The sequence below is a fragment of the Bos grunniens genome, chromosome 27 (assembly GCF_055505025.1).
Source record: "Bos grunniens cultivar Pamir isolate PY7600 chromosome 27, Bosgru_T2T1.0, whole genome shotgun sequence".
Classification (NCBI taxonomy): domain Eukaryota; kingdom Metazoa; phylum Chordata; class Mammalia; order Artiodactyla; family Bovidae; genus Bos; species Bos grunniens.
In genome coordinates, this window is record NC_141191.1 from 39871979 (window position 1) to 39899236 (window position 27258).

The 27258-nt window shown below is 50.7% G+C and overlaps 1 protein-coding gene across 11 annotated transcripts in view; it reads right to left on the reverse strand.

Annotated features, from left to right (window-relative positions):
* The window catches only part of SH2D4A (SH2 domain containing 4A), a 75322-nt gene that overhangs the window by 4985 nt on the left and 43079 nt on the right, over positions 1–27258 (reverse strand). For 3 of the 11 annotated variants that reach the window (XM_086380539.1, XM_086380537.1, XM_086380544.1), the window contains 4 exons: positions 26994–27195; positions 23827–23957; positions 8945–9165; positions 6793–8071 (listed from right to left, as the gene is read on the reverse strand). In XM_086380539.1, coding sequence (XP_086236665.1) covers positions 7979–8071; positions 8945–9165; positions 23827–23957; positions 26994–27195 — 647 coding nt within the window. In that variant the 3' untranslated portion in view covers positions 6793–7978. The other 8 variants (XR_015156248.1, XR_015156249.1, XM_086380540.1 and 5 more) reach the window with 8 other exon arrangements.

The following is a 27258-nucleotide window of genomic DNA, read 5'->3' on the forward strand; positions in this document are numbered from 1 at the left end:
TTCCAGGTACAGAAAACCGAGGCCCAGAATTGGCTGGGAGCTGACCCGGAGGCCCTACTAGAGAGTGGCCCCGTGTTTCCTCCCAGGACCAGCTCCTGGCCTCCAGCCCCACCTGAGGATTCCCCTGGAAGTGGATGGAGACTGGTCACTGGTGGCCCAGGGACACTGAGCAGGCGGCCACTGCCCCCTCCAGCTCTGGGCCATCACTGGATGGGTTGGAGGCCTCAGAAACTGGTTGTCCAGTAGGCCCGCAAGGTGTTAAAGCTGGCCTTGAGTTGGAGGGGAGGCGGGGTGGGAATTCTTGCTTTTTGGAAAAGATTTGACATTGTTTCTGAGGATGGCTGATCAGAGAGAGTGCCCTTGTGTGCTAAGTTGCTTCAGTCGTGTCTGACTCTTTGTGACCCCATGGACTGTGGCCCGCCAGGCTCCTGTGTCCCTGGCATTTTCCAGGCAAGAATACCAGGGTGGGTGGCCATCTCCTCCGCCAGGGGACCTTCCTGATGCAGGGATCGAGCCCAGGTCTGTCTCCCGCATTGGCAGGCGGATTCTTTACCACTAGCGCCACCTGGGAAGCCCTTGGGCGGTTCCTAAAAGAGTGGGTGTGTTTTACTCCTAACATCAAATAGCTGGCAGGATGCGTCATATGTGCGGTACTTATTTTGATTAGCTTTATACTTGAATTCAAAGCTGTTTCTCCTGCCAGGACTTGGTGCTTTGCTGTTGCTGCCAAAAGCTCAGGCCTGTGCCAGTTGGTTGGGGGGTTTGGGCAGTGGTTTTTTCAACACAGAAAATTTTCTCTCAGTCAGCTGAGGTGCCTTCGAACATCTCGGCATTACTGATCCTCTGCACACGCCCTCTGAAGTAGCCAGCCGTGTGCCCAGCTGTCTGCCTCGCTGCTCTTCCGAGGGGAGGGGCTGGGGGGATGACTTGATGCTGTGATGCCTCGGGCTGTCTCAGCCTCTGTCGTCACCCAGACGTTCAGAGAGGGCCGGGCCACCTTCATGACCTCTGCCTAAGACGCAGCAGGTGCCTTTTTAGCTGGTGGTTGTCTGTGCGGATGTCCTGCAGGTGCTGCACGCAGACAGAACCTGAGTGGGGGTGGGGACACTGGATGAACTGGGCTTACTCTGCACCTACCTGAGGGTCAGACACATTGGCCTGAAACCAGCAGAGTACAGCGCTGCCAGCACCTCCCTGCCTCCGTCGTGAATCCCACAGCCTCTAACCTCACGACTGACCCCCTGCCTAAACCACCTCCAGCTCCAGGGTTTACGGATCTACGACAGCTGACCTCACCTCTCCGGCTGGGATGGCTAACCTCATTTGAAAAGAATGAGAAAAATAAATGGAAATTAAAGACAAACCCCACTAAACCTTTTTCTTGATAAATTTACGAGGGTTGAAATCATATAAAGGATCTTTTCTGATGACAAAAGTATGAAACTAGAAATCAATTAAATGAAGAGAACTGGAAAATCACAAATATGTGGCAATTAAGCAGCATACTACTGAATAACTGCTGGGCCAAAGAAGAAATCAAAAGAGAGATTTAAAAAATATTTTGAGACAAAAGCAGAGGTGTAAGATACTAAAATTTATGGGGTGCAGTAAAGGTGGTTCAAAGAAAGAAGTTCATAGCAATAAATGCTCACCTCAAGAAACAAGAAAAGCCTCAAAATAGCAGCCACACTTTACACCTCAAGGAACTAGAAAAAGAAGGATGAAGTTTAAGGTTAGTAAAAAGAAGGAAATAACAAAGATCAGAATGGAAATAAATGAAAGAGACCAAAAGAAAAAAAAGACAATAGAAAAGGTCAGTCACATTAAGAGCTGGCTTATGGAAAAATCAACAAAATAGACAAACCATAGCTAGCCTCTCCAGGAAGAAGAGAGGACTCAGATAAAATCAGAAATGAAAGAGGAGAAATTACAACTGATAGGTTAAAATACAGAGGATCACAAGAGACTACTGTGAATAATTATGTGCCAACAAACTGGGCAATACAGAAGAAATAAATAGATTCCTAGAAACATATAACCTACCAAAACTGATTCATGATGAAACAGAACATTTGAACAGGGTGATTAACAGAGATTGAGTCAGTAATCAAAACCTCCCAACAGACAAAAATCCAGGACCAAATGGATTCACCAGTGAATTCTACCAAATATCCAAAGAAGAATTAATACCAATCCTTTTTGAATTTTGAAAAAACAGAAGAAAGGGGAGCTCTTCTGAACACATTTTACAAGGTCAGCATTACCCTGATACCAACACAAGACAAGAATGCCACAAAAAAAAGTTACAGGTCAGTATGGTTTCCCCAGTGATAGAGAGTCTGCCTGCACAGCAGGAGAGGTGTTCAACCGCTGGGTCGGGAAGACCCCCTGAAGGAGGGCATGGCAACCCACTCCAGCATTCTTGCCTGGAGAATCTCATGGACAGAGGAGTCTGGTGGGCTACAGTCCATAGGGTCACAAAGAGGTGTTCACGACTGAAGCGACTGAACACACACACACACACACACACACACACACACACACACAGGCCAATATGCCCGATGAACATTAGATGCAAAAATCCTCAACAAAATATTAGTAAATCAAATTCAACAGTACATTAAAAAGATCATACACTGTGACCGAATGGAACTTATTCCAGGGATGCAAGGATGCTTCAGTATCTGCAAATCATTCAAAGTGATACACCATATTAACAAAAAGGAGGATAAAAATCATATAGTCAACTCAATAGCTATAAAAAAAGCATCTGACAAAATTTAACATCCCATTTATGATAAAAACTATCGGCAAAGTGGATATAGAGGGACTATACCTCAATATAATAAAGGCCATATATGATAAGCCCATAGCTAATATCATACTCAGTGATGAAAAGCTGAAAGCATTTCCTCTGAGATCAGGAAAAAGGCAATGATGCCCACTTTTGCCACTTTTACACAGCATAGTATTGGAAGTCTTAAAACAATAAGGAAAGGAACCCAAATGTGAAAGGAAAAAGCAAAACTGCCATTTTCGGATGACATAGTACTATATATAAACCCTAGATATTCCACCAAAATAACTGTTAGAACTAATAAACGGATTTAGTAAAGTTGCAGGGTGCAAAGTTAGCATACAGAAGTCAGTTGTTTTATACACTAATAACTATCTTAAGAGAGATTAAGAAACTACCAGAAAACTATCAGAGAAATTAAGAAAACAATCCTATTTACAATTGTATCAAAAAGAGTAAAACACCTAGGAATAAATTTAACCAAGGACATGAAACACCTGTATATTGGAAACTATAAGACATTAATGAAAGACATTGAAGAGGACATAAATAAATGTAAATACAGTCTGTGTCCATGGACTGAAGAATTAATGTTGCTAAAATGTCCCTATTACCCAAGGCAATCTACAGAGTCAGTGTAATCCCTATCAAAATCCCAATGGTATTTTTCAAAAGGCAAACAAACAAACAAAAAAACACCAAATAGCCAAAGCAATCTTGAAACTGAGGAACAAAGCTAGAGGCATACACTCCCTGATATCAAACTATATTACAGCTGAATCCGCTTGTCAAGAGCCAGCTTTGGGGTAAAAGCTAGGTGATTGCTCACTTGGGGGATGTAAAAAATGAGGCAGCAGAGAATTCCCTTTCAAACCCAAACTAACCAAGCCATTTCTCTGCAAGTCAACTGGCTGGTACATTCTATGATTCCTCATCAGATCCCTCTCCTTAAGATCCCCTTTCCCCCTCAATTCATCCCAGAAATTGGATGGGCCATTAGGGTACACAGCCTGCTGATTGTCTGAGCTGAGCTGATAAAGGGGGAGGTGGATTCTGGATGCAGGACCCACCGAATGACTGCCATTGTGGAGGGCTTCACACATTATACGTGGTCCATGCACTTTACACATTTCTTTTCTAAGCCTTAGAACCCCCCAGTGTGACTTTAGAAACTCCTGTTTCAGACATGAAGCTGAAGATTCCACACTGTTGGTTAAAGAAGTAGCCAGGATCCAAACCCAGACCTGCTGGGCTTTCTGCTGTATCAGGCTGCCTCCTTACCAAATAATGTGTTTTCACCACCCACAAACAAGAGGGCAGCTTTACCATTGAGGCCTTCTGGTGGCTTTCAGTCTGGGGCAGCAGCAGGGCGTCTAAAGCTCCCTGAACAGGGGGATGAAAAGGCAGAGCCAGTGGAGTGGGAACGGAAGTACTAACATCCATGCTAAAGGCTGCCCACGAGCAGAATTCACACTGCAGAGCATGTAGTCTGTGAGTGAGAGGGAAAGAGTGGGCAGTTCTCCTGAAATACAAGGAAGGGGTTAGAGATGGGCGAACAGTGAGGAGGAGATTATAACCGTAGAAGCAAGGGATGGACATCAAAAGCGAGATGCACAGTTCCTCCTCAGGGTGGGGACACGCAATTCAAACGGAAGGGTTTAAAGATACAATTGTAGAAAACTTAGGTTCCTGGCATGCTGTGGTCCACGGGGTCACAAAGAGTCAGACACGACTGAGTGACTGAACTGGACTGAACTAGGTTCTGAAACAAAAGCCTTGTGCAGTGCAGTCTGGAAGGAAAACCTTTACCAAGTTCTTGACAGAATGAAAGCAAGAGGCCCCTTGGAGACGCCTCTGAGCACGCCCTGCACATCACTGCGTGTCCTCCCTGTGTGCCAGGGGCAGGAGTCCTGGGTGCGTGTGTGAGGCTGTAAGCTGTGTTAGGATGCGTGTGCGTGAAGGAAGCTGCCTCCGCAGAGGCCGCAATTGCAAAAAAATAGACAAAAATTGTTTTCAATCTAAAAACAGCCCTGGTGCCACAGCAGCCATGACCCTCTACTGACAGGATGGTCAGTTCCAAAGCGTTAGCTCAGAAGGGCAGTTTGGGGTACAAATGCTCCTGAGTGACCAGGCCGGGCCCTGGTTTCTCTGGATTCCTCTGTGTCCCTGTTTTCCTCTTCTTGGCGTGAGGTTTGAGCCTACTGACACTTACTTCTTCATGTCGCTTGGCCTCCTGGCAATGCTGATGGGCAGAGAGACTCTGGTGCAGCCTCCTCGGCTTGCTGGAAGTTCGCTGAGGGTGCCGGGGCTGGCAGGGGGAGGGGCAGGGGGAGCGGCAGAGGAGGGTCTGGGGTGGCAGGAGACCCAGGATCTCCCAGGGGGAGGGCTGAGTGACGCGTCAGGGAGCGGTATTTGGCACAGTCCCTCCGAGGTGGGTGGTTGCAGGGCCTGGGGAGGCTCCCAGACCAGGAAGCCTTGGCAGGCAGGTGGGGGCGCTGGCTGGACTGAGGCCGCGGGAGGGCGAGACGAGGCCGGCGTGGACATCCTGGCCTTCAGCCACAACCAGGCTCAGACACTGGGAGATGGAGTCTAACCGCAGAGCTGAGATGAGAATTCAGGCTTCTCCAACCCCACCGAGTTGTAAACAGTGGCCGAATTATGTAAAACATTCCCCCTTAGAATAACAAGCGTTACTCTTGACCGTATTATCCTCAAACACTGGACAGTTTCTTGTTCTGAGTATCAGTAGCCAACAGGGTAAGATTATGAACTCAAATCCACCCCCCTGCTGATAGCAAGTTCGCTCAGTCAGTCATCCTCTATTTTCCAAGTCTTCCTCCAGCGGGATGGTGGGGTGAGAAGAGGGTGGGGTACATGTATGTGTGTGTAGTGGGATGCCACTCAGTGTGGTAGCTTCTGGATACAACTTCCTTACTTCCTCCAAAATAACTGTCAGCAGAGGGTGATGCCAACATCTTATCTGTCTTCATAATTAGAATATAGGATATTTTTCTCTTCATTTCAGAACTCCGAGATTTCAGAGCTGGGTAAAAATAAATAAGGACCTGGTTATCCTACCTTGTTTTATTAGAAGTGAAAAACTGAGGTTCAGATAGATAGAGGGACCTGTCTGAGGTCACATAGCTAATGGTGGAAAGAGATGGGAACGGGAGTTTCTGACCCCTGGCCTTTGTGTGTCTCTGCAGTTCTGTGATGTCATGACTGCAAAACTACCATTAGACATGAAAGCTGAGAGACACGACCTCTCAGACAACAGAATCCACATGGGACATTTTAAGCAACACTTAACAATAATCTGTTTAAAAACTGTCTCATTACAGCACACATACACCTGTACATACTCACACACACACATGTACCCCACCCCCTTCTCTGACTATACACAGTCAAGGTGTGTTTTGCATGACCAACACCCTCACAGACAGACTGCTGCAGCCCTACGCCTCCTTTAGAACAGCTGCCCCAGGAGTCAGGCCCAGAGTACCAGTCAGGGCCCCCTCTCCCAGGACGATCTTGCTAGGGCTCATCCAGAAGCCGCTGGAGGCTCGGGTAGGCTCAGTGGGGCAGGAGACGCCTGACCCAGTACATCTGCCGGAATTGCCAGGGGAGGTTATCTCCTGCTTTCCCTTCGTTAGGAGATGGGCAGGCTGAACAGTGAGAACAGCTGCCCCAAGAGTCAGGCCCGGAGTTATCAGTCAGGGCCCCCTCTCCCGGGACGATCTCGCTGGGGCTCATCCAGGAGCTGCTGGAGGCTGGGATGGGCTCAGTGGGGCAGGAGGCGCCTGACCCAGTACATCTGCCAGAATTGCCAGGGGAGGTTATCCCCTGGGTTATCCCGCTCTCCCTTTGTTAGGAGGCGGGCATGCTGAATAGTGACCACGGGTACACAGTGCGTGTCAGCGTCTGTGACGACGTAAACGTCTGTATTCGTTTCCTGGGGCTCTCCCGTAATAAATTACCATAAACTCAGTGGCTTATGAAAAGGGACATTTATTGCATCATAGTTCTGGAGGCTAGGAGTCTGAAGCTGAGGTGCGCCCAGGGCCCTGGGGAGGGGGGGCTCCAGCCGCCCTGCGGGCCCCCGTGTCCCCGGGTTTGCAGCTCCTCACTCACGACTCTGCCTCGTGTGCCTCCGCTTCCAGAGCCCCCCTCCTTGTCAGAACACCAGCCGTCGGCCCTGGGCCCACCCTCATCTGGTCTGACCTCAGCCCCAGAGACCCTGTTTTCAAATAAGGTCAGGTTCAGGTGCAGGGTGCGGGGGTCTCATCCCAGGACATGCGGTGCCATGGCGCTTCCTCAAATGCCCTGCTCCGTCTGCCAACACCAGTCACGTGTGGGGCTTCCCCCTTCTCTGTCCTGGGTGGAGCCCTGCCTGCTCCCCAAGAGCTGGGAAACCACCTCACACACGGTCCCTTGCCTCCTGCCCTCGCCCAGAGTATTTCTGTCCATGTGAAGCCCCTCTTCTGACACCTTCAAATGCTGCATTCAGTTCACCCCATCTCCAGCTCGTGCTCCCTGTGTGTCCCTCACCCTGTCTGCCACACGCCCAGTGAGGTGGGTGGGAGTGGTCGGCTCAGCCCCCAATGCCACCTGAACCTCACCTGAACAGGAGCCTGAGACCTTCCCGTGAGGCCGTGGGAGAGTCTGGTTTTGAGGTGTCCCTTTATTCCGACCAGCTTCCCACGTGGCGCTAGTGGTAAAGAACACGCTTGCTGATGTCGAAGATGTAAGAGATGTGGGTTTGATCCCCGGATCGGGAAGATCCCCTGGAGGAGAGCATGGCAACCCACTCCAGTATCCTCGCCTGGAGAACCCCATGGACAGAGGAGCCTGGTGGGCTACAGTCCATGGGGTCGCACAGAGTCGGACACGACCAAAGAGATTTCGCTCGCGCTTAATTCCTACGAGGTACCGGTTTCTTGGTCTGTTTCACATGTCGTCAGTGTCGTGGCCTTCGTGTTAGGAGCTGTGGAATTGCGGGTTCGTCTCCCTTTACTGCTGGAGCATGTATGGCATGGAGGAGGTGATTCCCTCTTGGCGTGAAACTCCAGCATGCATGCAGAGATCTTCATGGGACCTCAAGGGTCCTTTCACTTGGTCGGGGTCGGCTCGCCGTGGCTTCTCATGTGTGTGCCTCGGGGTCTGCTGGCTGCAGGGCTGTCACTCAAACAGCTCCAGGTAGTCAGGCGGCTCTCGCTGCTGACCGCAGGGGTACAGAAGGAGCTCCTTCCCCAGGGAGGTGATGGGCTCCTCCTGTGAGGGAGACAGTACAGGTCAGGCTGCAGCCCCCCGAGAGCAGCAGGGGCATCAGCCCAGGCTCCCACGTCTTATTTACAGGACACTTTCATAAGAAGCCCTTCATGCCTTGCCGGAGCACACAGCTTCTGGTCTCCCCTCGCTTTACACTAAGCTTTCTTGGCTTAGGCAACCCTGAAAGAGAGATTTTTTGTCCACAAGCTGCCCCGTGGTCTCCCTCCTTCCCAGGCTTGTGCTCTCACTTAAGGGTGTTCTCATATGGAAAAGAATGTATTTTTAAAAAAGAATGTGTCTGTGTGTACATATATAATGGAATTACTCTGCTGTACAGCAGTAATTAGCACAACACTGTAAATCAGCTATACTTAAGAAAAAGTGTTCTCAGATGTAATCGGACTGCACAGATTTTGCATCATCTCGTGCATTCTCTGCCCCACTGGGTTCTCCCTGAGTATATGAGGAGGGACCAGGTTCAGTGATAAAGGAAATGCAATTAACAATCCTTGTTATTGGGAAGGTTACCCACATGGCTCAGCGGTTAAAAGAATGCGCCTGCTAATGCAGGAGGTGGAGGAGATGTGGGTTCATTCCCTGGGTCGGGAAGATCCCTTGGAAGAAGAAATGTCAACCCACTCCAGTATTCTTGCCCGGAGAATCCCACGGACAGAGGAGCCTGGCGGGCTACAGTCCATAGTGTCACAGAGAGTAGGACACGATTGAGCATGAGCACCATTATCGGGAGGAGTTATCGAAGCGGGGGGCTGATCTCCCACTGCTCGTCTCCGTTCTTTTCCGAGCAGCTGCCTTTCACCGTCAGGGCAGCTGCAGGACACCCATCGCCGAGCGAATGAAGCGTGCGCAGGCCCTCACCTTGTGGTACTCCACCAGCTCGGCCAGGCTGGAGTGCTGCAGCTGGTCCACACCCAGGAAGCTGTATGAGTCCGAGGAGGCATCTATGAGGAAGTGTTTGCAGCCGTCCTCGGACTGGTAGGACAAGGTGTAGCCCTTGACCTTCTCGTTGACCCGGATCAGAAAGCTGCCCGGCACGCAGGTGCTCAGAAGCTCATTCGCTCTATTTACGGTGAGGATTCCTGCAGGAAAGAAGGGCAGGGGTTTCAGCCACATCATTTCCAAAGCTTCCCCCTGCTAAACACAGCCGTGTGGATAAAGCCAGTAACGACCTGAGCTGCCCTAAATCCACATTGGGTTTTCTTGGAGCAGTAGTGTGGTTTGTCTTCTGGTATTTGGTACCTGGGATGGGGTAGGTTCCATAAGCAAATGTGTGGTACAAATTTGGGCTTCCCAGGGCAGTGCGGAGGTAAAGAACCCGCCTGCCAATGCAGGAGGCATAAGAGACCTGGGTTTGATCCCTGGGTGGGGAAGATTCCCTGGAGGAGGGCATGGCAACCCACTCCAGTATTCTTGCCTGGAGAATCCCCATGGACAGAGGAGCCTGGTGGGCTACAGTCTATAGGGTCGAAAAGAGTTGGGCCCCGCTGAAGCGACTTGGCACGTATGCAGTACGAATGGAGCGCTTGCTCCTCAGAACACGTTTCCACGTGCACACCCAGTGACAAGCATGGTCGTCATGTGGCTTCTGAATGGTATGACCTCCTAGATGGTCATCCTGGGAGGGTCAGATCTCCCAAGTTGACTGATGGGGACCCTGGGGCCTGGGAATGATCCTACGAGATCTGGAGCAGGAGTTCTCACCGGAGAAATGTCTGGAAACGTCTCAGACACTGGGGCTGGGGGGTGGGGTGGCTCCAGTCTCCTCCAGTGCATGGAGACGGGGATGCTGCCAAACCTCCCCCCACGCACAGAACAGCCTCACTACAGACAGTGATCCAGTGCCAAAGGCTGGCAGTGCCGAAGGCGGGCACCCTGACCAGGTGTCAGCGAGTTAGTGACAGTGTCCTCTGCTGCGACTACTCCTAAATGAGGCTTCATTTAAAGGAATGAAGCAAGAGATGGCAGGCATACACACGTATGTGTGTTTTTGTGCTGTGCTTAGTTGCTCAGTTGTGTCCGACTCTTTGTGACCCTGTGGACTGTAGCCCACAGGCTCCTCTGTCCATGGGATTCTCCAGGAAAGAATACTGGAGTGGGTTGCCACGCCCTCCTCCAGGGGATCTTCCCAACCCAGCGATCGAACCCAGATCTCCTGCATTGCGGGTGGATTCTTTACTGTCTGTGCCACCAGGGAAGCCCAAGAATACTGGAGTGGGTAGCCTGTCCCTTCTCCAGCGGATCTTCCCAACCCAGAAGTTGAACCGAGGCCTCCTGCATTGCAGGCGGATTCTTTACCAGCTGAACTACCAGGGAAGCCCCACGTGTATATATGCATACTATCTATTTGTGTCTTCATGGATATTCAAAAGGACGCCACTCTTCATACACACACACACACACACACGTGTTATGCTCCATACGCATAGTTTGGATGTCTCATGCTGCTGCTGCTGCTGCTAAGTCGCTTCAGTCATGTCCGACTCTGTGCGACCCCATAGATGGCAGCCCACCAGGCTCCCCCATCCCTGGGATTCTCCAGGCAAGAACACTGGAGTGGGTTGCCATTTCATTCTCCAATGCATGAAAGTGAAAAGTGAAAGTGAAGTCGCTCAGTCGTGTCCGACTCTTCGCAACCCCATGGACTGCAGCCCACCAGGCTCCTACGTCCATGGGATTTTCCAGACAAGAGTACTGGAGTGGGGTGCCATTGTCTTCTCCAGGATGCCTCATGAATTCACAGTAATTCAAGACCAGCCTTTCCCCCCAATTAGTCCACACTCCTGAGGTCTGACCCGTGCTCCCGGTTTCCCTTCTTGCTCCTCCTCATCTGTAATTCTTCAGGTGAGCCCACGACATGATAAGACAGAGAGGAAGTGTGCAGACATGTGCTGGCAGGATGGTGAGCTGCTCTGAGCTCTGGGCAGAGAGCAGCATTTCCCGCGTCAGCAGATGGAACCTCCCTCCTCTTCCATGCTGACACTCGGTATTACGATTAGGGAGAAACCCAAAAGGCCTCCTGGTGAAAAGGCAATGGATTATCACAGCTCCTTAGTTCGATAAGACTAAAGTTAGTAAAGTTAATTGAGAATTAAACCTAAGGATCCAAAGTAAAACGTCAAATGAAACCACTTCTGTTCTTTTCTGTAAGTAAACCTTTGAGAAGGGAGAATTAGAGATCACACAGTCCCCAGGCCCCGTCCAGCCTCGTCTACCCTGCAGGGCCCAAACCCGCACGTCTGGGTGTGGGGGCTCAGCGCTAGGGTGACGCGGGGTGATGGCAGGGCCTGCAGCCATCCCCTCATGGACAGGAAACGCGTCTATGAGGGAAGAAGCAGGCGGCCTCTCCTCTGGGGTCCCCGCTCTGCCAGGACCCTGCCCCGCAGGCCGCTGAGTCCAGTCCAGTCGCCTTCCTGCCCTTTCCCGATGAGACTAAGGTGCTGGACACAGCAGGCATTGCGACTCTGAGGAGCCCCTGGGGTTGCTGCCGGGTGTCTGCGTCAGGCGCCCAACTAATGCCCAGGTGAGCATCCCCGCGGCGACTGCTCCTTCCTGCCTGTTTCACCTTCTACACACCCAGTCCCACTGTGGGCATTGGAGGCTGAACCCAGGCCACCGGTGACCAGCCTGCCCAGGGCCTGCAGGGGCTGCAGTGTGAAGACTCTGGGTCTTACGCTGTCTAAAACCAGGGGGATTGCTCAGTGACTTCATCCTGGAAAGATTTCTCTCCCCTCCCTGACAGGCTGACTCTGAAATTCCAAGTGACTTCAACAGACGGTACAGATGTCATCATTTATAATATCTGGATTTCAGCATGATGGAGTCCGATTCCTAGAACAAAAGCCATTCTGGAAGATTATTATAACCAGAATGAGACAAATTCCTCCTCAAGTCAGGTCATAGAGTAGCTGCAAATCAGACCGTCCGCGAGCCCCTGTAGCTGTTCTCAGCGTGCACAAACTCCGGCTCGGCCTCGGCTCCAGCAGCGCGGGGCCCCTCTCCCCTCGGTGGTGCCCACGGCAGGTGCAGAAGGTGAGCGCCGCGGGGACCAGGCTTTGCTCATTCGCTTCACCGCAGGGTCGGCGTTCCTGAAGGGCACGAGCTCTCGGGGCATCTGATGACACAGGTCGACATGCAGTTTCTTCCGATGTCATCGAGGGCAGCGGGGGCCTCCAGGGAGGTCTGGCTGAGGTCACGGCCAAGCAGCGAGCTTGGTCTGCCTGCAAAGGGGGCTGTTGCACGCAAAACTGAAGTCCAGCATCAGACGCTAATCACCGGGGGACCCCTGCCCAGGGCGTGACGCTAAGAAATTGGTTCTAGTACAGACAGTGGTCTTCCTCCAGTCCCCGCTGAGGCCGTGACCCCCCAGGCTGCCTCCCTCCGGCCTCTCCAATGGCTCACTCAGCCCCACCTCCATCCAGCCAGCATGGTCCACAGCTCTGGAAAGGACCCTGGCACGCCCTGAGGTCTCTCCCCGCCCCGCCTCCTCATGAGCAACCACCGCTCCTAGTTTATCTTCACGCCCTCGGGAACTGCTACCCGGAAGACGCCCGGGAAAGGTCTAGCACATACCTCGCTCACAGTCAAGTGAGAAACGTCCCTCTCCAGGACAACCCTAGCACCCACTGCCACTAGGCTGAGAGCTGATAACAGGGACCAGGAGTGCCCTCGTGTTTCTCCGAGGTACCCCCAGGCCTGAGTCACACGCACACCTGTGTGCCCTGCTTCCAGCACCTGGACAAGCCGTGTTTAATAACCAAACGAATGAGAACTCAGTAACAACAGCACTGAGAGCTCTTCACGTCTGCCTGGCCCTCCCCCAAATGGGCATTCCCTTATCTGATCCTCACTGAGGCCTGGAGAAGAGGTGCTGTCACGGCCCACCAAGCACAGAGGGGAAGGCCCGCGTCTCAGAGGTCCCAAGGTGGGTCTGGAGCGCAGGCCGGAACCAAATGCCAGACCAGAGAAGCCAAGCTCGCACCCACCCTCCAGAACACCTGCCCCTGGCAGGCGTGTCGGGCTCCAGAGACTCCTACTCATTGTGTTTCTTCCCCAAACAGGTTTAGAATAAGCAGCAGCATGGCCATTTGGGGGGTCTTCCCTGGTGGCTCAGATGGTAAAGAATCTGCCTGCAACACAGGAGACCTGGGTTCGACCCCTGAGTTGGGAAGATCCCCTGGAGAAGGAGATGGCTGCCCCCTGCAGTATTCTTGCCTGGAGAATCCCACGGACAGAGGAGCCTGGCGGGCTACAGTCCATAGGGTCGCAAAGAGTCAGACATGACTGAGCGACTAAGCGAGCGAGCAAGCGATGGCCGTTTTACACATGGGAAAGCTGAGAAAGAAGGGTAGGCACCCGAAGCTACAGGACAAGTTAGTGGTGGTTTCAGGCTCCTGCTCAGGGCTTGGCTGAGCCCAACCCACCGGGCTCATGAAACTTTCCTGGAGTTGGCTGAGAATTTAAAATGAGATTGATTTCACAAAGAGGTGTCGTTTCCTACTTGGGCAGCCTAAAGAAGATGTGTTTCTCAGTGATTACCGGCTGCAGTCCCTATGTGTGGAGACGATGCACCGTGACCCCTATGACCCCCTCAGCTCAGAGTTCGGCGGTCGTGGATAAAGAAGCCCCAGCCCGCGCCTTTGGGGCTCCCTGATCTCATGGGGTCTGCTGGGGCGGTGGAGATCCCGGTGCTGTCTCAACCTCTCCTCTGGACGAGAGAAAAGCCGGAGGTGTTTCCAAGCAGAACCCTGCAGACTGAGAGCGTACACGTCACCCCTGGCGAGTCACAGTCGGGACAGAGCTCTCCCTACCTCACCCTCTGATCCTTCAGCACGTACGGGACTCAGGTTCAGAGAGGCTCTGGGTCCTGCCCTGGTCCTCTGCCTAGAAGGAGACCCACACGATGCTGACATGGACCTTGGGCGCTCAGGCACCTTGGAAGTTCAAGTGTTAGTCTCAGTCGTGTCCGACTCTCTGCGACCCCATGGACTGTAGCCTGCCAGGCTCCTCTGTCCGTGGGATTCTCCAGGCAAGAAGACTGGAGTGGGTTGCCGTGCCCTCCTGCAGGGGATTCCTGGCCCAGGAATCGAACTGGGATCTCCTGCACTCAGGCAGATTCTTTATACCAGCTGAGCTGCCAGGGCTCAGGTACCTTAGGGATGAGGAAAAGTGGTCAGAGCTCTTAAAATATTATTCATAATGTTTCCCTAGGAATTCAAAGATTAAAATGACATCATGTGTTCTCACTTCATCACCTTAATGGCCAACACTTACTGAAGGTGCCTGAGCATGCATCACACACGGTTCTGAGTACGTTGCGTTACACCTCACCGAGTTTTCCGACCAGCCCTGGGAGGCAGGTAATGGATTATCCGGACAGATGACAGGCAAGTGCAGGAGTCGTGCCGACTTGCTGAGGCCACGCAGCCGGCTGGTGGGGGACGGGGAGCTGGGTGCAGGCGGCGTGGCCCCGGGGACGCACTTGTCACCAGCAAGCTGGCGCCTCTCCCCACTCTCCCCGCCACCAGCGTCAAGGAGCAGTGTCCAGCCTGCTCTGACGGTGACAGCAGAAATCCAGGACACGGGCATGTGACAACAAAGAAAGTGTGACAGCAAAAGCGTGGATTTAATATCCATGTAAAATATCCCAAGTAAAACCCTCCAGCAGAGCCGCTCTCCTTAGCAGGACCCACCCGCTCCCCTCTGTCTCGCCTCTCAGGCCCCTCCAAGAACACAGCGGGAACCACAAGCCTGGAGCCCCCGGGCGTCAGTAATGGGAAGCGCAGGGCTCCCGGCACAGGCAGGCAGTGATGGCCGGCAGCATCAGGGCAAAGACCCCACAGCAGCATCTGAAAAACCCAAGGGAGGGCTTTGAGGTTCATGAACTCCTCTCAACAGTAGTGGAAAAAGATGCTAAGAGTTTTGCAGCAAGTTTGCTGCACGGGGTAATGTCTGAAAAAAGTCAGGGTCTCCCAGGCAATTGTGTAGTATTTGCTGCAGAGAAGCCAGCGCTTCTCAAATCTGTAGGAGTACTCTGGCTTTCACACCTTTATCTTCATCTTTGGTTAGTTCAGAACTAGCTAAGGCTAGGCAGGCACAGCGGAGCGCTGCGGAGAGTAACGTGGACAAAGCGCTCTGAGGCCGCAGTGCAGATGAAGCTTCGGTACTGAGCGGAGGGGAGTCCTCGGGCTCGCGGCTCAGGCTCTGCTGGGGCCTCCCAAGGTCAAGGCCTCCAGTGCCCTTCCCTATCACACACAGGCACCCAGATCCTCCTGCTGCCAGCCACAGCCCCTCCCACTCCATGAGGGAGATGAATCACAGGTGTAGGTGAGGCAGGGTGGATACATTAGGGTGACTTTGGAAAGTGACACCCATCAGTCTTTGTGTGTAAGTCAAGACAAAGCTTGAAAATCCCTTTGTGAGAGATGGGCAGAATTTTGATGGCCCCACAAGTAAGAAATCTCCAAGCCTCAGGAAAATGGCTGGAAGACAGATGATCACTTAAGGGTGCCAGGGTCCAGGTTCATTAAGGTTTTAGCCTGAAAGAAATCTTGGGAGGCTTCTGTGAGACTTTCTCAATGCAACCCCTCCAGGTATACACAGTCTGCCCTGGAGGACTGTGCTGACGGAGCCTGGGTGGCGCAGTGAAGAGTAACTGGGAAGAGCAAGACTGACTCCATGTTGCATCCATTTCTTTTTTCTATCTAACTTTTGTGCCCTGTGGCCTGTGCTGAGTCATGCTGGGTTCTGCACCTTTTCTAGAAAGAATGTTACCCATAGCCTGAAATATACAGGAAGCCCATTCTCAAGCCTCTGACCTTTTAAGGGTATAACTCTTTTACATTCACACAGAGATAAAAAGTTGCAGAACAGAGAATAACATTTGTCTCTTTGGAGGTTTACAGGAACATTATGACCTGACCTACGGAGACAGCTGCAAGAACAAAGGATTCCAATACCAAGAAGTTTGCATCAGCCAACCATACCTCCCTCCCCTTTTAGTATAAAAGAAGCCTGAATTTTTACTTGGGGAAGATGCTTCTATGGAACATTTGTCCACCATCTTCTTGATCTTCTGGCTTTCCAAATAAAGTTACTATTCCATGTCCCAGCACTTTATCTAATAATGTGCTGGCCTATCACGTGGCGAGCAGCGAGCTTGGACTCAGTAACACTGGGAGGACAAAGACACAGGACTCTTCCTGGACACTTCTCTCCAGGGAACCTAGGTTTGAGAGAGTAACTGCCTCCAGAGAAATGGATATGATTTAACCCCCTTGGAGAATGAAGATTTGAAGGGTGTATCAAAAATGGAGGGGCTTCCCGGGTAACTCAGCTGGTAAAGAATCCACCTTCAAGGCAGGAGACCTTGGTTCAATTCCTCGGTCAGGAGGTTCCCCTGGAGAAGGGATAGGTTACCCACTCTAGTATTCTTGGGCTTTCCTTGGTGGCTCAGATGGTAAAGAATCTGCTTGCAATGTGGGAGACCTGGGTTCGATCTCTGGGTGAGGAAGATCCCCTGGAGGAGGGCATGGCTATCTGCTCCAGTATTCTTGCCTGGAGAATCCCCATGGACAGAGGAGCCTGGCGGACTACAGTCCACAGGATCACAAAGAGTCGGACATGACTGAGCTATGCAGGAAAAATGGAAGCAATCAAAATAGCTGTGGTATGAACTGTGTTGGTATCCTGTAGATGTTAAAGGGATTTACTTTTTAAGTAGCTTAAAATACAAAGGTTTTTAAAAATGTAAAGCATTTGGAGAGCAGGTTTGATCATATGCCACAAAAGCAAAGACGTTTAAAAGAAATAAATCAGGTGGAAATATTTAATCAACTGTCTAATCACTTCCATATTTGGATAAGGAAGTGTAAATTACCTTTCAGAGGAATAATGATCAACTATTGATGCATGAAGCAAGCACGTGAATTCTCTAACAACAACAGAAGCAATTAGAGGTCTCCCAAATCAGAAATCTGTTTGTGCATTTCCTTCCATCTTTTTCCCGTCTTCCCACTCACAGCCTCTGCTGGCTCCTAAGCTCCTGACACTGCTGAATGTTTCACAGAAGAAGGAAGATGCTGATGGACAGAGTGAAGAAATTGGTCTGCGCGGTGATGGATGGACCTTCCAACTTCAGTTTTACTTGTTCCCCAGCCCTTTTCTTCAAAAAGTGAGTACAGTTAATTATATACCTACCTACTTAGGGGGCCCATAGCAAGAGACAGGATAAGTGAAATGGCCATGTTCAGCGGGGTGTCAAGTTAGCCAAGAGGGCTTCTCGACACTTATCGCCAACTGCACCAACAGCCCAGACCAGAAGGTGCTGTAACAGGGTGGCTACTCGGGAGAATGAGATGGATAAAAACACGGATTATATTCGACAATCAAGACAGTCCTGAACAGTCATGCGTGAGAGGAGGTAAGGGGTGAGGACAGAGAGAGAAGAAGACAATCCATCTTGAGGAAACAAAACCAAACGGACTACAATACTCAGATTATAAACCTAAGAAAGCGACAGCAGTGTTCAGCAACCCAGCACACACTGGCATCTCTCCACACCCTCCCTGCTGACCCCACACGCAACCGTAACTGCCTGGGATGATTGCAAGCAACTTCATTCCCTATTTGCAGGGTGGCTCTCCTTTGGTCCTTCCAGATTATTGCTGCCTTCTGGGGTGACCTCCTGGGCTCTAGACTTATCAAGGACAAGTGAAGTCGCTCAGTCGTGTCCAACTCTTCACGACCCCATGGACAGTAGCTTACCAGGCTCCTCCGTCCATGGGATATTCCAGGCAAGGGTACTGGAGTGGGCTGCCATTTCCTTCTCCAGAGGATCTTCCTGACCCAGGGATCGAACCCGAGTCTCCCACATTGCAGGCAGATGCTTTACCGTCTGAGCCACCAGGGAAGCTATTGTCAAGGACAGGCCCTAAGTAAATAATTGAGGAAAATAATTAAGATCTATGTTATTGAAGTGCTGCCTCATCCTTGTACGTGATGCTGTTACTGAAGACAACACTTTTTGGCGGGGTGAGGCTGATGAGGAGGAGAAGGGCAGAGGGAACCAGAGGGGTAAACTTTCTCTTAGGCTGATCAGTTACAACAGAGAGGCTGCACCAGGGCCTAAGCCTTCTCAGATGTCAGCTGACTTAGAAACAATGCTGTGGTGTAGATTCTATTATTACCTCCATTCACAGAGGAGAAAACACAACTCAAACCCAGTGATCCATCTCGGGAGTCTGGTACTAAGCCTGCATCACACTACATTTCCAAGCTGTGTGTATTAGTTGCTCTGCTGCTGCTAAGTTGCTTCAGTCGTGTCCGACTCTGTGAGACCCCATAGACGGCAGCCCAGCAGGCTCCCCCGTCCCTGGGATTCTCCAGGCAAGAACATTGGAGTGGGTTGCCATTTCCTTCTCCAATGCATGAAAGTAAAAAATGAAAGTGAAGTCGCTCAGTCGTGTCCAACTCTTAGCAACCCCATGGACCGCAGCCCACCAGACTCCTCTGTCCATGGGATTTTCCAGACAAGAGTACTGGAGTGGGGTGCCATTGCCTTCTCCAGTCACGTCCAACTCTTTGTGACCCCAAAGACGGTAGCCCGCCAAGCTCCTCTGTCCATGGGATTCTCCAGGCGAGAATACTGGAGTGGGTTGCCATTCCCTTCTCCCGGGGATCTTCCTGACTCAGGGATCAAACCCTGGTCTCCTGCATTGCAGGCAGATTCTTTACCGTCTGAGCCACCAGGGAAGCCACCTTTCCAAGCTAGGAGCTAAGAAAACTCTGTGCTGCCTTGGGGCATTGAATTGACCAGAAAGAATGGTCAAATGATTACAAGGAATAACAGAAGAAGACACCCACCTATCTAGGAACCCTGAAAAGCTAAACTGAGGACAAATCAATGCAAATTAAAACAAGGTGGTTCCACTGGTAAGATTAAGCTGGTGGGAGTTTAACTTTGTTTAATGACTTTGGAAGACATCCGGCAACACTTAAAGAGGTTCGTATCCTACCTCCCAGCAATTTCACTTCTAAATACACACCCTGAAGAAATGATCACAAATGTGTTCAAGGAGGCAAGTTCAGGGTGAATACCACATCATTTTCCATAACAGCAAAAAAATTGTACCAAATATAGGAGAAGAGATGAATGAGAAATGACACACGTGTGTATGTGTGTGTGATAAAATATATATCATCAAACACAAAAGATTACGTGTTTTATAGAATGTGTTTTATAAATATATAAATAACATATATCATAAAATACTGCACTACAAATACCACTAATGATTAGTCCACCTTTATAAACAAGGGAAAACCCACTTAACATAATATTGACAGAAAATGTATGTTTCAGAAGAACGTCTACACATGATACCATGTTATATGTTAAATGTTAAACACATTGTTCTGTTTTGTAGAAACATATGCATACCTGTGTTTTATATTTTTAAAATATATTTTACTGAAGTACCCACACATGTATACATGTAATAAAATGCAAATATGGATGGGAAAGTCAGCTTCAGAAGAGTGGTTCATCCCTTGGGAAGAGGAAACAGCATCAAAACAGAGTGAAAAAGGAGCCTTAATTCTGTCTTTCAGGGTTTATTTCCTAGTAAAAACAGACACAAAGTAAATATGGCTTTTAACACTCCCCCTATCTGGAGAGCAGCTAAAATACTTGTTACATCACTGGCACTGGATTATTTTCCCCTGTACTGTTTTTGTGTAAAATGTTTCATAATTAGAAAAACCATGTTCAAAGGAGGAGAGAAAAACCCTCCCTGGTATGGGCGGCCCCATCTCAACAGTTGAAGGCCTTCAGAGCCTGATCTTCCCTGAGCAAGAAGGAAGCTGGACCCGCTGTCCACCTGCTCCTCCCTGCCACCGTGCTGGGTGCTGCCTGGCGCTCCCTCAGCTCCTCTCTCACACCCTCCCAGCTCACCCCTGGAAAACCCCACGCCCTCCATGCTTCTGATTACGTGCTGACGATCTATTATCTCCAGCTCTGACCCATTAGTCTAGCTGCCCCAGGGACCGTTTCACACAACAGCCCCAAAGAACCTTCAAAGTCATCACCCCAAACGAGTGCCCTGCCCCCTCCCCTAAGTTCTCGCATCCTCTGGGGTCCTCTGGGGTCCAGCCTCATCCTCTGGGGTCCTGCCACATCTTCTGGAGTCCTGCCGCATCCTCTGGGGTCCTGCCTCATCAACATCCTCTGGGGTCCTGCCGCATCCTCTGGGGTCCTGCCTCACCAACATCCTCTGGGGTCCTGCCACATCCTCTGGGGTCCTGCCTCACCAACATCCTCTGGGGTCCTGCCACATCCTCTGGGGTCCTGCCTCACCAACATCCTCTGGGGTCCAGCCTCATCCTCTGGGGTCCTGCCACATCCTCTGGGGTCCTGCCTCACCAACATCCTCTGGGGTCCTGCCTCATCCTCTGGGGTCCTGCCACATCCTCTGGGGTCCTGCCTCACCAACATCCTCTGGGGGCCTGCCACATCCTCTGGGGTCCTGCCTCACCAACATCCTCTGGGGTCCTGCCACATCCTCTGGGGTCCAGCCTCATCCTTTGGGGTCCTGCTGCATCCTCTGGGGTCCTGCCGCATCCACATCCTCTGGGGTCCTGCCGCATCCTCTGGGGTCCTGCCTCACCAACATCCTCTGGGGTCCTGCCACATCCTCTGGGGTCCTGCCTCACCAACATCCTCTGGGGTCCAGCCTCATCCTCTGGGGTCCTGCCACATCCTCTGGGGTCCTGCCACATCCTCTGGGGTCCTGCCTCACCAACATCCTCTGGGGTCCTGCCTCATCCTCTGGGGTCCTGCCGCATCCTCTGGGGTCCTGCCTCACCAACATCCTCTGGGGTCCTGCCACATCCTCTGGGGTCCTGCCTCACCAACATCCTGTGGGGTCCTGCCACATCCTCTGGGGTCCAGCCTCATCCTCTGGGGTCCTGCTGCATCCTCTGGGGTCCTGCCACATCCACATCCTCTGGGGTCCTGCCACATCCTCTGGGGTCCAGCCTCATCCTCTGGGGTCCTGCCGCATCCTCTGGGGTCCTGCCTCACCAACGGTGTGCAGCCCCTGCCCTCCCCACAAGCCAGAGGCCCAGCTGCCCTCACTTCCCTGGTCCCTGCCTTCTGACCCCCATTCTTACTCAAAGCTAATTTAGAAAAAGGGGTAAAATACAGACTCCATCGGGGGAAAATTAGGTGGCCAAAACAGTAACTTACGAAGGGTGATTTAGGGGTCTGAGTCAATGAAAGGAAGACGGCAAACCAACAGCAAACTGCCATCCTGTTATTTCAAAACACGTTTCCTAGTAAACAGTTATGTTTCAAAAAGATAAGCTGTGGTTCCTCTTCTCTTTATCATAGAAATGCAAAATTTTTTCTTCTTAAAAGTAAAGATAATAATTTACATTGATTACATGGCTGTGTATTTACTATTACATCACTGCTACTGCTAAGTCACTTCAGTTGTGTCCGACATCGTGTGACCCCATAGACGGCAGCCCACCAGGCTCCCCGTCCCTGGGATTCTCCAGGCAAGAACACTGGAGTGGGTTGCCATTTCCTTCTCCAATTACATCACTATATCATATCATATTATTTACTTTGCTTACAATGGGCTTCCTAGGCAGAGCTAGTGGTGAAGAACCCACCTGCCAATGAAGGAAATGTAAGAGACGCAGTTCAATCCCTGGGTCGAGAAGATCCCCTGGAGGAGGGCATGGCCACCCACTCCAGTATTCTTGCCTGGAGAATCCCATGGACAGAGGAGCCTGGTGGGCTACAGTCCATAGGGTCACAAAGAGTCAGACACGATTGATACAACTATGATAAATATTTGTATAAATGTAAATAAATCATCAACAATAGCAATTAATAAATGACAGGTAAAATCCAAGAGTCTTATATTTTAACCAAAGCTTCAACTAAATTTTTAGTCCAACTGTGTCTTCCTAGCTCATAGAAACTCTTTCAAGTAGAACTGCCTATTAAAGTATCAGGATTTTTAACAACATCAGCACTTTGAATGTCTCACTCCCTGCAGTTAAAAAGCTAGCACCCTTGGAACCAGGAAGAGCAGCATCTTCTGCCCAGCAACACAGAGACTACAGAGAGGCTGGTTTCCTCACTGCTTATCTTAAAAAAAGAAGACAGGCAAGGCGAGATGGTGGAGAAAGACAGGCAACGCGAGATGGTGGAGGTGCTGACATGTTCTTTCTGCTCACCGTTGTCAGTCCCTCCCCCAGTATCTTCAGAGGAGAGCAGAAGGGGGAAGGAGGCTTAAGACCTCCTCCTGGGAGACAGAGGGGGCTCCTCTGGGCTCCCTCCCCCAGTATCTTCAGAGGAGAGCAGAAGGGGGAAGGAGGCTTAAGACCTCCTCCTGGGAGACAGAGGGGGCTCCTCTGGGCATGGACAGTTACAAAACCTCAGTCCCCAGAGAACCTGCATTTTCAGGGAAAACGAGATGGTTCTGCTGCACCTGTAAAAGCAGTCCCTTCGCAGAGAGCCTGCCACAGACGACTTGGTTCTTTCTCAGAGGACTTTGCCATCCTATGGGTTTGGTAGCTGATTTTTGTGGCTCTATTTCTACGTGAGATGATCCTACTGAAAAGAGAGTAGTCTTAAACACAACTCAAACCAAGACACCCGTTAGGACAAGCGTTCTCTGTGAGAGGACGTGATTTCTGTCTTAAAGCTTTTGTTGTCCACAGAGCCAGTGATAATCCAACCCAACCACAGAACTTGCAGAAGCAGCAGACAGAAAGTCACTGCCTGTTTTTGAAATCCAAGAAGCTGAGAGGTCAGTGAGGTGGGTGCAGGGTAAATAGATGGTTTGAATGAGTCCAGTTTCAAGCATCGAATGAAGACATGCTTTATGAGCTGACCTCTGCTTAGCCTCCAACAAGCCCATCTCGCAGCCTTAACTGCAGGGATCAAAACCACAGAACTTTTAATTGAAGGTCACAGTGCTCAACCCCTTCATTTAATGCATGAGGAAAATGAGGCTCGGATAAATGGATTCACTACAGAGAACCAAATCCTAAAGGAAATCAACCCTAAATATTCATTGGAAGCACTGAGGCTGAAGCTGAAGCTCCAATACTTTGGCCACCTGATGAGAACTGACTCATTGGAAAAGACCCTGATGCTGGGAAAGATTGAAGGCAGGAGGGGAAGGGGACAACAGAGAATGAGATGGTTGGATGGCATCACCGACTCGACGGACATGGGTTTGAGCAAACTCTGCGAGATCGTGGACAGGGAGGCCTGGCATGCTGCAGTCCGTGGGGTCACAAAGAGTGGGACACAACTTAGCAACTAAACAACAAGAACAAGAGAGAACGTGATCTGCTCAAGGTCACGTGGCCTGTGCCCTTCCGACCACATCTGGTGGCCCCTCCCTGATTGGGGGTGGGGGGCGGACCGACGGTGCTGCCATCCGTGGGGGGCACAACCGAGTGCCCTGTGCAGGGGCCCAGGGGGCAATGCCTTGCCAGTCGCCCCACGGTGTCCATCTGGGGTGATCAACCAACCTCTGCTGGCAGCCACCAAGGCTGTGGCCCACTTGGCAGGTGCCAGCCGCTCCCTGAGAAACCTGGGAAAATCCACCTTCTGAGAACAGTATCAGAGCCTCTCTGGGGTGGCTCAAGCGGAAGGGAGCCTTTGTCCTGCACTCCTGCTGGCTCACCCGCTGCTAGGGTCAGCGCCACACACTCACCGTGGAACCAGGGGGCGATGCTGTCCGAGTCCGCCAGGTAGCCCGCCCGCAGAGGAAGCTGCTCCTCCTGGAACCAGCGCCTGATGTCCTCCTGGGCTGGGCTGGACGCCGGCCTCCTCACTCTCTGATTCCTGACATTCGTAAAAGGTTTGCAAGTTAGAGTCACTGGATTTGAAAATAATGCTTTCAAAACTCATGCGCGCACGCACACACACACACAAATACAACACACGTCTGAAGATCACACGGCTGAGCTTCTGAGGTGGGGCCCTGCACACAGCTGTCACAGGGCTCCTCCAAGGCAGGGAACAGGGTGGGGAATGGATCTGCCCTGCCGGTCCTGTAGACTACTCATGGGTTTGAGTTAACACTACAGTGTTTAACTCATTTTTGATATGAGTGAGAAGCTCCATTAACTCCCAATTAAAAATTGAGAAAACAGCACTAAAAAGTGAAATATTCTGCCCCCCACCCCATATTTTCCTGGAGAGCAAGTGCTTGCAAGCAGAAGAACCCAAAGGCCATAGAATAAACTTCCCCAACACTTTCATCATTCAATTTCCTCTTCTTCCTGTTTCCACTAACCTCCCTGACTTGCTTCCTTCTCTGACACACTTTCAAAAGTTCTGCTAAAAGGCAGTCTCAGAAATGGAAAGTAAAAGAAAGAAGAGTGTTTGAAGGTTGGTTAAGAGAAAGATACAGGCAGCAGCCTGGTTTTGAAATAAAAATCAGTAGCAGAACTTAAGTTCTGGGGCCTAAGTCAATTTCCATTGTAAAAAGCAACACTGCAGTGTTTTAATAATAAATGTATTTCCAAGTCCCAGGCCCACTAATTCTGAGCAGAATTCAGTGTAAAAACAATGAGTCTAAATGAGCTACTGGATATCATGTAAATTAATTTATGTTCTTTATATGTCTTAATGGTAACACATGCTACCAGGAGTTACATGTGACATACATGTCAGCGTGTACATATACACGCGTGATGTACATGCAAGTACATAGGAAGATAGCAGTTTGGAGAAAACAGCCTGTAATACTTGACCTTCTGGGGGAGCAGACACTGCACACACGAGATTACATGCTGATTTCTCCTCCCAGCCTTCAGATTAGGTCCTTTTCTTCAGGAAATCTTCGGTGATCAAGCGGAAACTCCACGGACAGTCCGTGTCTGCCCTTCTCCGGGCTGGCTCCTAGCTGACCTCGGTCATCACTGTTTGAAATCTCAGCCCTGACACCATCCAGTCTGGCCACCTCACAAAAAGCACTTCATGCAAGTGGCTTAAGTTGGAAAAAATGAGCTAACCGAGCTTAAAACATCATCTTAAAACCCTCGTGAAAGGGCACCTTTGTTGCCGTCAGTCGCACGGGCTGAGCTCTAAAAACGCCCTGGGTGCAGACATATGGCGGCACGTTCCCACCCTCGGGGGAGCCTGGAGGAGCACCCAGCCCACGGGGACCCGGCCCAACACAGAGACAGGCTCGGGCGCAGGAGGGGCTGGGCAGGAGTTCACGCTCTGCGCCTGGTCACAGCACTGTGGGGTCTTCCTTGTTTTGTTATCCATAAGGAAAAACTTGCTCCCCAAACAGCCACTCTGTAGAGTGGTCATTTTGTGCTGGCTCGCAAGTCCCCAGATGGAACCTTTCTTCTGAGTAAAGAAATAATCACAGAAGAGGAAACGCCCACCCCCTGCTTCCTCTGAGGTCATAATTCCTGTTAGGAAAAAACCCTGAAGATAACCACTGACCTCATACAAAGGGTGAGCTTTGTTCTTTATTTTTCCATACTCCTAACAGAGAAGGGTTTTTAGTGTTTATGTCAGAGAGGACAAGGCTTTAGACAGTTGTATTTCATTAAATCGATATGTGATTTCTCTCAGTTATTTTAAATATCATCTGTCTACATACCAAATCATATAATAGCAATAACCGGGAGAAAATAATTTTATAATCAGTTAACATAAGGTCATGTGAATGTATGGCAAAAACCACCACAATACTGTAAAATAATTAGCCTCTAATTAAAATAAATAAATTAAAACAAAACAAAACAATATAAGGTATGGGAGTTTCTGCTGTGGTACAACTGTTCTAGCCTTGACTAGATGGACATTTGTTGGCAAACTGATGTCTCTGCTTTTGAATATGCTATCTAGGTTGGTCATAGCTTTCCTTCCAAGGAGTAAGCGTCTTTTAATTCCATGGCTGCAGTCACCATCTGCAGTGATTTTGGAACCCAGAAAAATAAAGTCTGACACTGTTTCCACTGTTTCCCCATCTATTTCCCATGAAGAGATGGAACCGGATGCCATGATCTTCATTTTCTGAATGTTGAGCTTTAAGCCAACTTTTTCACTCTCCACTTTCACTTTCATCAAGAGGCTTTTTAGTTCCTCTTCACTTTCTTAACTTTTCGTTAAGGAGCTTCCAAAACAAATTGTTCTGCCTAATACCCCCAAAGCTAAGGTAATCGTCATCATCAAATAAAGTCTGCATTTAAAAAAAGAAACATTTCCAAATTCTCAACCTATGAGCTTAGCTGTATATCCCAGAATGAGTGTGTGTGTTCAGTCGTGTCCGACTCTTTGGGACCCAGTGGACTGTAGCCCTCCAGGCTCCTCTGTGCATGGAATGTTCCAGACAAGAACACTGGAGTGGGTTGCCATTTCCTACTCCAGGGGATCTTCCTGACCCAGGGATTGAACCTGCGTCTCTTGCATCTCCTGCACTGGCAGGCAGGTTCTTTACCCGCAGAGCCACCAGGAAAGGCTGCCCCAGAATGAGAACCGTCATCAAATCTTTCATCCTGATCTGTGGAAAATGGAGTTCTGCTGGTGACGTGAAGGCCAGCAAGCCCGGGGTTCCCACTGGGACGACTCCTCAACCGTCCCCCTCCCCTTACTGGCTGTCACCGGAGAGGGGCTGGGCTGGGGGCATGCGACGTCACTAACCTGTCTAGGTATCTTCACGAAGTTACTGGGCATGTGAGTGGTACCCACAGTGGGGATTTTACAGGCGAGGAGGGATGAAGGCCTGCCCAGGTGTCTTAGCATCGTAGGCTGGGAGGTGGGGCTGGACTGAATGGCACGGGCAGCCTCTGTCCCCGAAGCGGCCACGCAACTTACCCTCAATTACTTACACTTAGAGCTGCTCGCCCGGCTTCTCACCTGAGAGGTGTGTGTGGCTGTCCTGCTGGGCTCAGGAAATGAGGCTTGGGGGGGAGCGGGGGCCTCTTGGGTTTCTGGGGGCCGCCCGGGGGGCCCTGCTGCCCCTTGCCGCTCCTCCCCCGCTGCGACAGCCGCTTGTAGTCCTCCCGGGCCTGCTTGGCCAGGGAGCGCCGCTTCTCATCAGCGGCTTTGGATTTTCGCACTAGGAGAGACAGCGGGGTTCGAGTCAGCCCACGGAGACGGTGAGCAGAGTCAGCGCGGCAGA